This window comes from Citrus sinensis, chromosome 6, assembly GCF_022201045.2.
Source record: "Citrus sinensis cultivar Valencia sweet orange chromosome 6, DVS_A1.0, whole genome shotgun sequence".
Taxonomy (NCBI): Eukaryota; Viridiplantae; Streptophyta; class Magnoliopsida; order Sapindales; family Rutaceae; genus Citrus; species Citrus sinensis.
In genome coordinates this window covers 4,924,609-4,936,328 of record NC_068561.1, presented here as the reverse complement: position 1 = coordinate 4,936,328, position 11,720 = coordinate 4,924,609, and the positions used below count along the sequence as shown (strand labels likewise).

The window sequence follows — 11,720 nt, the reverse complement described above, 5'->3', positions numbered from 1 at the left end:
ATTCATTTTATTTTTTCTGATTTCTATTTTTTTTTTATTAACTTGCTTAATTGATTCAAAACTGTTGTTCCTTAGTAGTCTCTACTGATACTTTCAAAGTTACAATAAAATAAAAAATCACTCAATTTATTTTTCCTAGATCACAAGTTTCTTGATCATTTTTTTCTACAAATGTCTTACCATAGCATAGATCGAAAAAATTTGATTCCAATGATGCCAAACTTACCTTGATCATGGTTCATTTGTCATTACTAGCAATAGTGACGGCACCGTTGACGGTAGAGGAACAATCACGCCGGTGGATTAAATCAATATTGTCATTTTTAATAATTAATTAAGAAATAGCAGTAATTGTCATATTAAACATTAATTATTTTTTCCAAGATATAAATAGAAAATAAAAAGTCAATGAATTTTGTATTAAATAATTTTGAAACAAAATCTGAGTGTTATTTATTTAAGAAAGAAATATTTATTTTGGAAAGAAATAATTTTGAAATAAAATTTAAGTGCTATTTATTTAAGAAAGAAATATAAATATCAATTTTTGTCATTTCCATATACATTACAATTAGATGAGTAATTTACCAAGTATATCTTGAAAATTTATTATTTGATTTCAAAATATTATTCGATTTGTAATGAAGTTAGTGCAAAATTTATTATTTAAATATCTTTCTCCATTATATTTTTTAGAAAATATTTTTTTTATATTTTAATATTTATTTAATAACAATATGTATAATAATTAATAATTATTATAATTTTGATATATTTGAGTTTATCAAAATAAAAGACATATAAATCATAAACTAAATCCATGCCAACACAAATGAATTGGTTTGGGTTGGGCGAACAATTGTTTGAATTGATTTAGGTTGGAACAATTTTTTTTGAGTTTGGCTTGGGTTAACCTAAAATCCAACCCAAACCAACCTATACCCATCCTTATCTCACTTAAATCACTACATTTAGGGCAATAATATATGATTATATTTGCCTGACTTTGTCTTTAAGAAGTAAATGAAATAATGAGAAGAGAATATATTGTGAAAAGTTTAGTAAAGATGAAAATTAGTGAACTGTGAAAGAGAGATGGTTTAGTGGGGTAAAACTATGTTGCAACTGTGGTATGGTACTACAGTTGCTTTCAGCCGTTAGATCTATAATTAAACAGTTACATAAGCTGGATCTAATAACTGAAAACAACTGTGGTATGGCTGGACCCGATTTAGTGATGATATATATTGTTTATGTATTTTTAACTTTGTCCTCCTCCTTATAAACTTAGATTTTTGGACCTAATGGAGATTTTACAAATTAACTTTTTTCTTTTAAAAAGATTTTAATAGGAAATTTTAATTTTAAATTTAAAAAAATAATAAGAGGCCTGGGCCTAAGCTCAGGTTTACTTGATTAAGGCCAACCTAGGCCCAGCCCATGACAGTCCCGCAAAATCGACTACAAAGAAGCATCAGCTTCAGCTCACTTCCCTGGTTCATCGTCTTCTTTCGCTCGCAAACTAGAAATATAAAATAACAAAAAATAAATAAATAAAGAGCAGGCCGATAGACAAAGTAAACAAAAAGGCAAAGCATGAAGATCTTACGCAGAAACTTAGTAGAGAATGGGCCTGGTAGCGTCAAGGTAGAATACAATGTCAATTTCAATTTCACTTTCATTCTTTAAGATCACGCAATTTAATTTAATTTGGCTATTGATTTATTTATAAATTTTTTTCCATTATTGTCAGATGGAGCCGGTTGATTCGGATGATCTTTGGTTTGCTTACAATCTCATTGCTCCTGGAGATTCCGTCATGGCAGTCACTGTCAGGTAGCTGCATCAAGTCCTCCGCTCTTTATTTGCTTTTACTATTTTCAACGCATAAATTTAATAGTTCATTTCCTGTATTAAATTATAGGAAAGTTCTGAGACAGATGGCATCTGGTTCAAGAGATGCAGAGCGTGTCAAGCTTAAGTTGGAAATCAAAGTTGAGGTGTATTTGTTTTTAATTTTTTTTATTTTTTCTCTCTGTTTTCTTTTTGTGCTTATTGAACTCATAATACTTACTAAATATTGGAATTTTGAGTTAAGGTGAAGTTTTTTGCAAAATTATCTGATAAGAAATGATGTTTTGGAAAGCACCTCAAGTGCCTTTTTAATTCCGAAATTTTTGTTTCTATTAAAGTGTGTATCAATTGCTTCTTTGGAAGGACAATTTATATGCTTGTTTTGTTTCAGAAAGCTCTCTCTTATCTCTAGTCTAGCTGAACATAATAAAATAAGAAAAAAAAATTGTTTTTGATTTTGATTATGGTAAATCAGTTCAAGGTTGTTAAATGTGCTCCTAAGTGCAACATGATTGTATCAAGGTCGGCACTAGAATATAACATGAAGAGGAAATATTTACTAATTTGAAGTATTTATGACATTTTTTGTTTCTCAGGTGGTGGATTATGACAAAGAAGGGTCTGTATTGCGTATACGTGGAAAGAATATCCTAGAAAATGAACATGTTAAAGTAAGAAATGTATTACGTTGAGCTTCGATCTTATAAATGTATGGCTATTTCTGCTCTTACTCTTCTATATTGTTTCAGATTGGAGCTTTCCATACTTTGGAGATTGAGCTGCATCGAGCATTTGTGTTGAGAAAGGTATGTGCCTTTACTGACTTGTGTATACTTGTAATATTTTTGTCCTTTTTCTGGCCACTTTGCACACGCTATATTCGTGGTGCAGATTCTGTTTACTTGCTGACTCTAGTGATAGGTTAAGTTACCTTTTCCTCTTTTTGAATATTACTTGCAAGTCTGTTAAATATCTATCGTGTAGTATATTTACTTGAAAAGTAGTTGAGAATTTATTAGCAGCAATGATGCTTTTATTGATTCAGGATCTGCATTCAGTTAGTGGTTAATGAATAATAATATATGAGTTTTGTGGTGGGGAGAGGGGATTGGCCAGCAATGATTCATTAAGTGATTCGAGAACCAGCATTTAGTTTGTGGTTAATGAACCAATATGTTGAGGGGTTTGTGGTTGCGGTAGGCCGTTTGTTGTCCTAGGTAGCAGGACTAGACTTTCCAAATTAACAGAACTTCTGTAACATAGACTCTGGTCACTTTGAAGAGATGAGTGAAATTAGTAGGGAGCTGAAATTCTACCTTCCCCATGGAGAGAACTTTCTAAAAACTATGGCTCAGATTGGTCAGTTTTCCCCAGAGTACCACCCATGATGACAGGGTACAAGTACTATTTGAGTTGAGGTGATAAACAAACATCAGTTACAGCAAGTCTTTGTGCAACTGAGCATGGTGAAGATCGTCAATAGAAGAAACAATTGGTGGTTGGAGAGACAGTGAGAGAACAATCAAGAGGGAGACTGGACTTATTGAGAAAGAGATCAGTTTAAAAGAAGCAGGGTAAGTAGTCACTAAATAATTTATCCCCATGGCAGTCAAAACTGAAGCTTTTACTTCCAGATAAAATTTGAAAGAACTGTGCCCAAATAGATAAAGGTGTGAAATGTATACACAAGTTTCAATCTTGTTAGAAACTAGCTTCCAAAAAACTTAGACCAACTACCAATATCAGACTGAGACTGAAATATGACAGTTCAAAGGAACTCTAAAGCCATTTAAAAGGTCATTAAAGCAGCATATTCCAGCCCACGCTCCTGTTTCTTCTTTTCTTTTTTAGCATCTCCGGAACTATCCTTTCCGGCTGCCCCTTCCCCCTGGCTTTGCTTTGCCCCTGGGTTTGTTTGTCAGCCACATGTTCAGACCGAGGCGGATTGTGGTTCTCTTTGGTCAAGTCCTCAGGTATTTTTTTTTTTTTCTGAGGCTTGGATGAACTGGATTTATAGGCCCCTACTGTAACTACACTCTTACCTGAGTCCATGTGAAATTGAAGAGAATATATGTTAATTAGGTGCAGTTTTTAATGCACCTAATTTGTTATCTCTAGTTGCAAGGAGCTAAAATTTCTAGTCAAAATCCCTAAAATTTCTCTTTCCTCGGTCCAAACATTATAAATAGGTTATTAATTTAATGCTTACTTTATCACTTCTACTCTTAGACATTGCATGTTTACTCATATTCTGGTTTTTGTTCCCTTTATTTTTTTAACGTTTGGTATGTATTTTGTCTTTAATTTTAGGATCTCTGGGACTCATTGGCCTTAGATACACTTCATCAGGCAGCAGGTATGCTTTATAAGTCTCTCAACTATCTTGAAGATTCCAAGCTAGAAGCATTTTAATTTATTTGCACCTCTTTGTGCGTCTGTTCTAAAGGAACTTAAAGATTTTAAAAATTCTACTTGGCCGGGTTGGGATTATGAATTAGTCTAGGCTGGTAGAACATTTTTGTTACTGGTAATGAGTTCCTCCTTACAATTTGATGTCAGTTTCAGATTTATACGGCAAAAGTTGTATAGTGTCTCATCCCTCTAAATGGTCCACTAGACGCCTGGATCTCTTTTTCACTTTTCCTGCAGACATTTGGTTATTTCCTATCAAAAAAATTGATAAAAAAAGCTATCATTCTGTGAACTACTTTGCAAAAGCAGAGCACAGGCTTATGTACTTGAAATTTTTCTGTATTTTTTTGGGACTATATTATTTTTCTACTTGCAACTGTGCTTTTATATGGATCCAGGGGTTTGCAACGTTATGAGTTGGCATAAAAAAGTAACTAAAACTGAAAGTTAAAAGGCGACATTTGGTATTACCAACTAAACATTTTGTGAAGGATTATTATTATTAAAAAAAATCATTAGATCGAAATAGAAGGAAGGTTGGAAGTTCTATCCCATTTAATTTAAATTTATAATTCACAGTAACTTGAGCATAAAAAGTCTATGTTGGCTTGAGCCAGGTCTGGCCACAAAATTATGTACAATAGTGTTTGATTTTGATCGTGGTAAAGTCCTCTATCAGTTGATTGGAATATGTATGGGTTTTATTGTTGAATTTTTTTCGTTTAATACCACTATTTTATGTACTCTTTGTGCTCTCAATTTCAGATCCAACTGCCAGTGCAGATCTTGCAGTTGTTTTAATGCAAGAAGGTTTAGCACATATCCTCCTTGTTGGTAGAAGGTATGAGTAACCTGTTGGGACATGATTCACTGTTAAATATCCATGCTTGTGCTATAAGTTGATTGCTGCAATTAAAATCTGGTCATATTTTAATTTAATTTGTAAATCTATATTGTTTTGTGAATTGTATTTGGAATATCTGCGTGGACTGTTTGGTATGGTATTTGGTCAAGGCACAAAACTTTCACAAAATAGAGACTTAATATATTCTTTTAATTGCTAAATTTCTGTACGTAGCATTTATTAGCTATGAGGATCAATATCATGTTAAACGTTTGGTCCCCACTGAAGTTATTTGGATACAAATATAAAATCACTGGCACCAAATAATTCTGACTGCATAAGCTTTGATTCAAAAGTAAGTAAACCAAACTACAACATGAAAGAAAATCCCGCTAGAGCATAACACGTAAATCCTATCTGATTCATGCATAATGAAGTTCCTTAAACAACATTAATCAATCCTTAAAATCCCAAGACTTAATAATTGCTAAATTACTTACTAACCCCAGAAATTGTTTTTACAAACTTGATGTCTCAAAGATTAGCATCTGAAGCTATTTCTTTATTGATTCAGATATCCATATGGAGGAATTCGTGTGATTTCAAGTGTTGGAGGATATGTACACATCTTAATTTTGAATCTTATATGCTTGGAGTAAGAGTTGTAATTAGAAATAATGGATAATGGATTGATACAAGCTTTTGGCTTTTTAAAATTTTGCTGCCTGGGTGTTATTAAACAGGACCGTATTCTAATGAAAACTTTTGCTTGGTGTGAGAATCAGCTATTTTCTCATAATCACTTTGGCTTCTTTCAGATTGTTACCATGTTTTTGTTCAAGCTTTTTTATGCAGCTGCTTCTTGCTTAATTCACTTAAATCTTTAGTACACCAATCTGAATGTTTGATCTTCTTCAGTTATCTTGATTTTAACACGAATTGCGGACCTAAAATATGGATTGTTTCTAATTTGAGATTATGAAATGTAGCCCCACTGGAATCTGATGGTTGGTGTTTGTAGACTCAAATGATGTTGAGATAAAGTTGAAAATGACGGTTCTTTTTTTTCAATTTTATTATAGTGAAAAGTCTTTATGACTTGTACATATTTACAGATGCATTTATTATAGTATCACATACCATGTGCTGTGATTCTTCTCTGATTCTCCCAACCACAGCACCCTGAGCACCCCTAACACCCCCGAGCTTTTTTCTCTTCTTGGTCGATAAACTGATCTATTTGACAATTTAACCTCCTCTTGTCACGTGGCTAATAAAAACAGCATGACGATCACTCGTTCACGAATAGAAACTTCAATTCCTCGCAAGCATGGTCCTGCAATTGCTGGTTATGAGTCGGTATGTGTTTAGATGGATATATATGATGGTAGTCAGTGAGAACATGGTTGTTCTTAGACCTTACTAATTTATGTTTAAACCAATCGTCTTTACAGGCTTTGAATAAGTTCTTTGAGAATGTTCTACAGGTAAGAATTAGTTGAATAGTAATATCAAGTTTTATTTCCTACTCCTGAATATCTCTGCACATTGTATTTGAATGCTAAAATTGGATTTTTGTGCCTTCTAATAAGTTTCTAATATGTCTCAGGCTTTCCTGAAACATGTTGATTTCAATGTGGTTCGGTGTGCTGTGATTGCAAGTCCTGGTTTCACAAAGGTCTGTCATTAATGTCTTTGTTTTATTTTTCGTTTTTAGAAGCCTGAATTTCATTTGAAAGACTACTTGTTAGTTTTCTTATTAGTTTTCTAATAATAATTATAATCTATAACTCAACAGTGAATAATTGAATTGTTCATATTTGGTGTTCTGTTCATGTTTGTGATTCAGGATCAGTTTCATCGTCACCTATTATTAGAGGCAGAAAGAAGGCAGTTGAGACCAATTATTGAGAACAAGTCACGCATAATTCTTGTCCATACAAGTTCTGGATACAAGTATGGTTCTTTTCTTAAAGTATGGTTAATATGTTGTTTAAACATCTTTCCCTAGGTATCAAAGCATAAGTTTTAAGATAGAAATAATTATCTTAAAGATGTAAAACCTATCTGCTACTGTGTCAACATTTCTTTCTCAAATGTTTGGTCACATTAGCTTAGTTTTAGTAATTACAGTGATGAAGGATTTTCATTTGTATTTGGCACCCTTAAGAGCTATTATCACTATAATTTATGTGTGGTATTCCATTTTATGGTTGTGTTTCTCATACGTATTTAAATTTCACATAGGCTAGATTTTTCTGTTTCTTCTCATTTATATCAATTCAATCTATTTTAAAATGAAAAATAAAAAATAAAATTATGTGTCAACGTACAGAGCTTCACCTGTTATTTCTCTTTTCTTCAACATATTCGGCATGGAGATTTTTTCCTTGATGACATACTGAGAAAAAGTTAACGCATGCATTTCGAATGTGGCATATGAAACCTATTAGTAAAAAATTGATTCAGAACTGCTGTTCCCCGACAGTCTCTATCGATACTTTCAAAGTTACAAAAAAGATAACAAACACTCAATTTATTTTTCCTGGATCTCAGAATCATAATCCATCTATGTATAGATTTCTGTCGAGCAAATATCTTAAAACAGTGCTGTTCTTACATAATGCTTCTGTCCAATAGTAGCATTTATCTTACCCTGTGAATTCGATAGTTAAGGTGGCACAAAAAGTTTTAGAGTCTGAACACATGGGTGGGGCTTTAATTACCAGTATGCTATGCTTAAATTTAAATAAATGAGGGTTTTTGGGGTGGGAGGAGTGTGGCACACTTTTTTTGTGAAGCACAAACATGTTGATGTGATTTCTTACTGTTCATTTTGATGTTACGCTCTTTTCAAACTTATGTGACCATGTGCTTCATATCTTTTTTGACATTAAACTTTGGTACACAGGCATAGTTTGAGAGAGGTATTGGATGCACCAAATGTAATGAACATGATCAAAGACACCAAAGCAGCACAAGAGGTAAGAATGGCTGAAAGAAATCAAATTGGCCTAACATTTAGAATTGTTTCAACTGTTCAATCTTTCTCCTTTTCGTTTATAAAAATTGAAAAAGAAAGGAAAAAAAAAAGATTTGAAATTGTCTCAAATTTAATTTGCTCTAGAACATCGATTGTACTATCCCATGTGGTGTTGGCAATTGTTTAAAGTTTAGTGCTGAAATGTACTTTTTTTCTCTTGCTCAGAAATTCATATTTTTAATGTTTAATCCCATATTGTCCTGTCAGTGATCAAACTTATTGTGTACCTTTCAATAATAATTTTCTGTTGTCTCATTTTTGTCCAGGTCCAAGCTCTCAAGGACTTCTTCAACATGCTAACAAATGTCAGATTCTATCTCTGAGATCTGTGAATTTTTTCTTTTCTGTGTGCGTGTGTGTGTTGAGAAGCCACATCACAAACTGATGGAGAAATATTGGATTCTTCAAATGCCCGGCCTGTGAGAATGTTGCAGTTAACTGAGCACTAAAACTAAAAGCCACAGGAATTTGATTAATTATATCCTATTCATAAGTGATGGATGCTTTTTAAGCTTTGACTTCGTGAAGTAAGTTCAATTCTCTGATTATAGCACCTCTTCATTCAAAATGCTGAAATCTAAAGACCCTGCCTGACAACTGGCTTCATGCCCTCAGTCCAAGACACTGGGTATCAATGTGAATGATATTATTGGGAATAATATTGGTGTACAATAACTTTAACAAAAGTTATCTTGTTAAAACTTATTGTTTGTTTCATTCTCCTTTTAACTCGTCAATTGTTCTTTTCTGTTCCCATTGTTGATGTCTCTGTACATGAACTATTTTCTGTGCTTTATAGGATCCTACACGTGCATGTTACGGACCAAAGCATGTGGAAGTTGCCCATGAGCGAATGGCTGTTCAAACACTTCTAATCACAGATGATCTTTTCAGGTTGGTATGCAGTAAGTCATAATTATCTGGATGTGCTGGCTAATATGTTCGCTTTGTTTATGTGGATGTTTTACCATCACTTTCAATTTCCTTTTAACTGCAGTTCTTTGCTTGAGATGTTGCAGAATCTTATAAAGTTAAATTGTAGACTCGATCTCTTGCTATTGACTTGATTATCTTTGACAATCCAATGTACTGGCATTGGACCTTGTTTTACGGAATCACAGCTTAGTGTTGTAGGGACTACCGACAGTCAGACCTCATAAGTGTCATCATTCCTAAATTTAACAATTTATACTTTATAGTGTGTTGATTCGCCAGCAGTAAGAATTTATGTGGGATAAATAGATTACACTTCAATAGGTAGAAAAATAAGAATATTCTTGTATAATCAATCCCAAGATGTATATGATCCATGGTTTTTAACCCAGAGGTTCAAATCCCGATGGGGCAACCTACTGATATGTAATGTAATATCACCCAGGTTTCCTAAATTCAAATTATTTTAACATCTAGTACTAGTCCTCGGTTCAAACTTTCCGTGCATGCCCCTGGAATTTTATGAGGTATCAAATGATAAAATATATTCTTGTGTAATCCAATTGTAAGTCTAGGGAATGAGAATGGTTACTAGTTGATTGAATTGGTTATGCTTAGGTGGTACAAGAGGTCTGAAGTTCAAATTCTGATTATATGGACAGGGAAGGAGTTTGGTCTTCATCATGCATGGTAAAAAATCTTGGGAATGACAAATTGAGAGTTTCAAGTCTTGCCTTGAGATATTCATTCATTTTATGAACTCCAGTAGTATCACTAAAATTAATTCTTATGTTCAAATAACTAATTACACGCATTCAATTATCAGAGTTGCACGTTCTAGTGTATATTCATGCTAATTAATGCTAACTTTCTTCATTCACATGAGCACGTGACAAAATTTAAAGGAGACACTTGAGCTCATTTTTTGTTTTCTCAGAACTCTTGACAAGGCTGGTTTGTGTTTTTTGGTGGAAGTTCCCTAATATTTAGTTGTTATATTTTATCATCTTGATCGATAATTGTTTGCTTAGATATCTCTAAATTTTCTGTGCATGCATCATGGTCAAAAGCACAAAATTTTTTAACCTTAATGTGAAGCATTTTCTCTTATCAAATTGGATTCCAGGAATTCTGATATCGCTACAAGGCAGAAGTATGTTAATTTGGTCACCTCAGTTAAGGATTCAGGAGGCACCGCCCATATCTTTTCATCTATGCATGTCTCAGGAGAACGTGAGTTTTTATTTCTGGGTAATTTTTAAAAACCTCCCCTGAGGTTTGGGCTTGTTGCAAGTAGATGGCGAGAATTTATTTATTTGTAAAAAATCCTCTACCGTCAGTTAACTTTAACATTGACCGTTAGTTGACTGTGCAAAAATAATATTACCCTTAACAACAGTTTGTAGACAGAAATAATTAAAAAATAAAATAAAATTGTTGGCTATTTTATCCTCTTTAAATTATTAATATTTTCTTAAAGTTCCTACAAAAAAGATAAAATTAAAAACTTGAAAATGAAATAGTTATAATCTTTACCTATGATATTGTAAATCTTTGGAATTGACAAGGATAAAATTGTCAAAAAATAGGATTTGTGCTTTTCGCGCCAATAATTTTAATTTTTTTTTTAGTTATTTAATCCTATTTTTTGACAATTTTATCCTTGTCAATTCCAAAGATTTACAATATCATAGGTAAAGATTATAACTATTTCATTTTCAAGTTTTTAATTTTATCTTTTTTGTAGGAACTTTAAGAAAATATCAATAATTTAAAGAGGATAAAATAGCCAACAATTTTAATTTTTTTTTAGTTATTTCCGTCTACAAACTGTTGTTAAGGGTAATATTGTCTTTGCACAGTCAACTAACGGTCAATGTTAAAGTTAACTGATGGTAGGGGGTTTTTTACAAATAAACAAATTCTCGCCATCTACTTACAACAAGCTCAAACCTCAAGGGAGGTTTTTAAAAATTACCCTTTTATTTCTATGCTCTCTCTTTCCAGTTTTGCTACTTTTTTCCCCTTTCATCTTTTTCAGAACTCTAGTTTACATTCAGGATAATTTCACTAACCATACATGCTCTTTTTCTAAAACACACACAGCATCATGAGTTTCAATTTTTAGTAACCCCATTAATTGGCGTACTCGATCTGCAACTCAAATTGTTTAATCTCTTGTGATACTAAAACTAACAGTTGGTACACAACGGAATGGGTATTTTGTGACTAGTAATTGCAACTAATGATGCCAAGCAATTTTCAGGCAAACTTCATTGGGGATTAGAGAAATCAACCTGTATTTATATCATTTGGAGTCCTCCTAACCCTTGTTTTTCTATCAAATACAGAACTAGGACAATTGACTGGCATTGCTGCAATCCTTCGATTTCCTCTTCCGGATTTAGAAGACATTGAGATGTGAACGTTTGCGTAAGAAATGCATAAATGATTCTAAATATATCATTGCTGGTATTAGCATGTTTGTATATTAGCCATTCTTATAAATTATTTAGTGATTTCAGTTGCAATTTGTAATTAACTTATACAGGATTACGTATATATGCTGTATTTGATATCTCACATTGAATGAAATAAAGCATTAATTTCAAAAATGCCTTGTAAGGTAGGTTA

At 32.7% G+C, this 11,720-nt stretch overlaps 1 protein-coding gene across 1 annotated transcript; it reads left to right on the top strand.

Moving 5' to 3' along the window:
- Positions 1 to 1,474: 1,474 nt before the first annotated feature.
- Positions 1,475 to 11,720, top strand: LOC102617256 (protein PELOTA 1). The gene is made up of 16 exons (XM_006491705.4): positions 1,475 to 1,647; positions 1,754 to 1,836; positions 1,925 to 2,000; positions 2,451 to 2,525; positions 2,604 to 2,660; positions 4,165 to 4,210; positions 5,032 to 5,107; positions 6,394 to 6,469; positions 6,565 to 6,597; positions 6,720 to 6,788; positions 6,960 to 7,066; positions 8,022 to 8,094; positions 8,420 to 8,458; positions 8,953 to 9,047; positions 10,213 to 10,319; positions 11,438 to 11,720. Exons 1-16 carry the CDS (start codon positions 1,597 to 1,599, stop codon positions 11,509 to 11,511), a joined length of 1,137 nt encoding a protein of 378 aa, XP_006491768.1. The 5' UTR covers positions 1,475 to 1,596; the 3' UTR covers positions 11,512 to 11,720.

Coding starts and splice junctions, on each gene's coding strand:
- LOC102617256 (XM_006491705.4), top strand. CDS start 1,597: ATGAAGATCTTACGCAGAAACTTAGTAGAGAATGGGCCTGGTAGCGTC. Junction 2,001..2,450: donor AGTTGGAAATCAAAGTTGAG/GTGTATTTGTTT, acceptor TTTGTTTCTCAG/GTGGTGGATTATGACAAAGA. Junction 8,459..8,952: donor TCTTCAACATGCTAACAAAT/GTCAGATTCTAT, acceptor TGTGCTTTATAG/GATCCTACACGTGCATGTTA.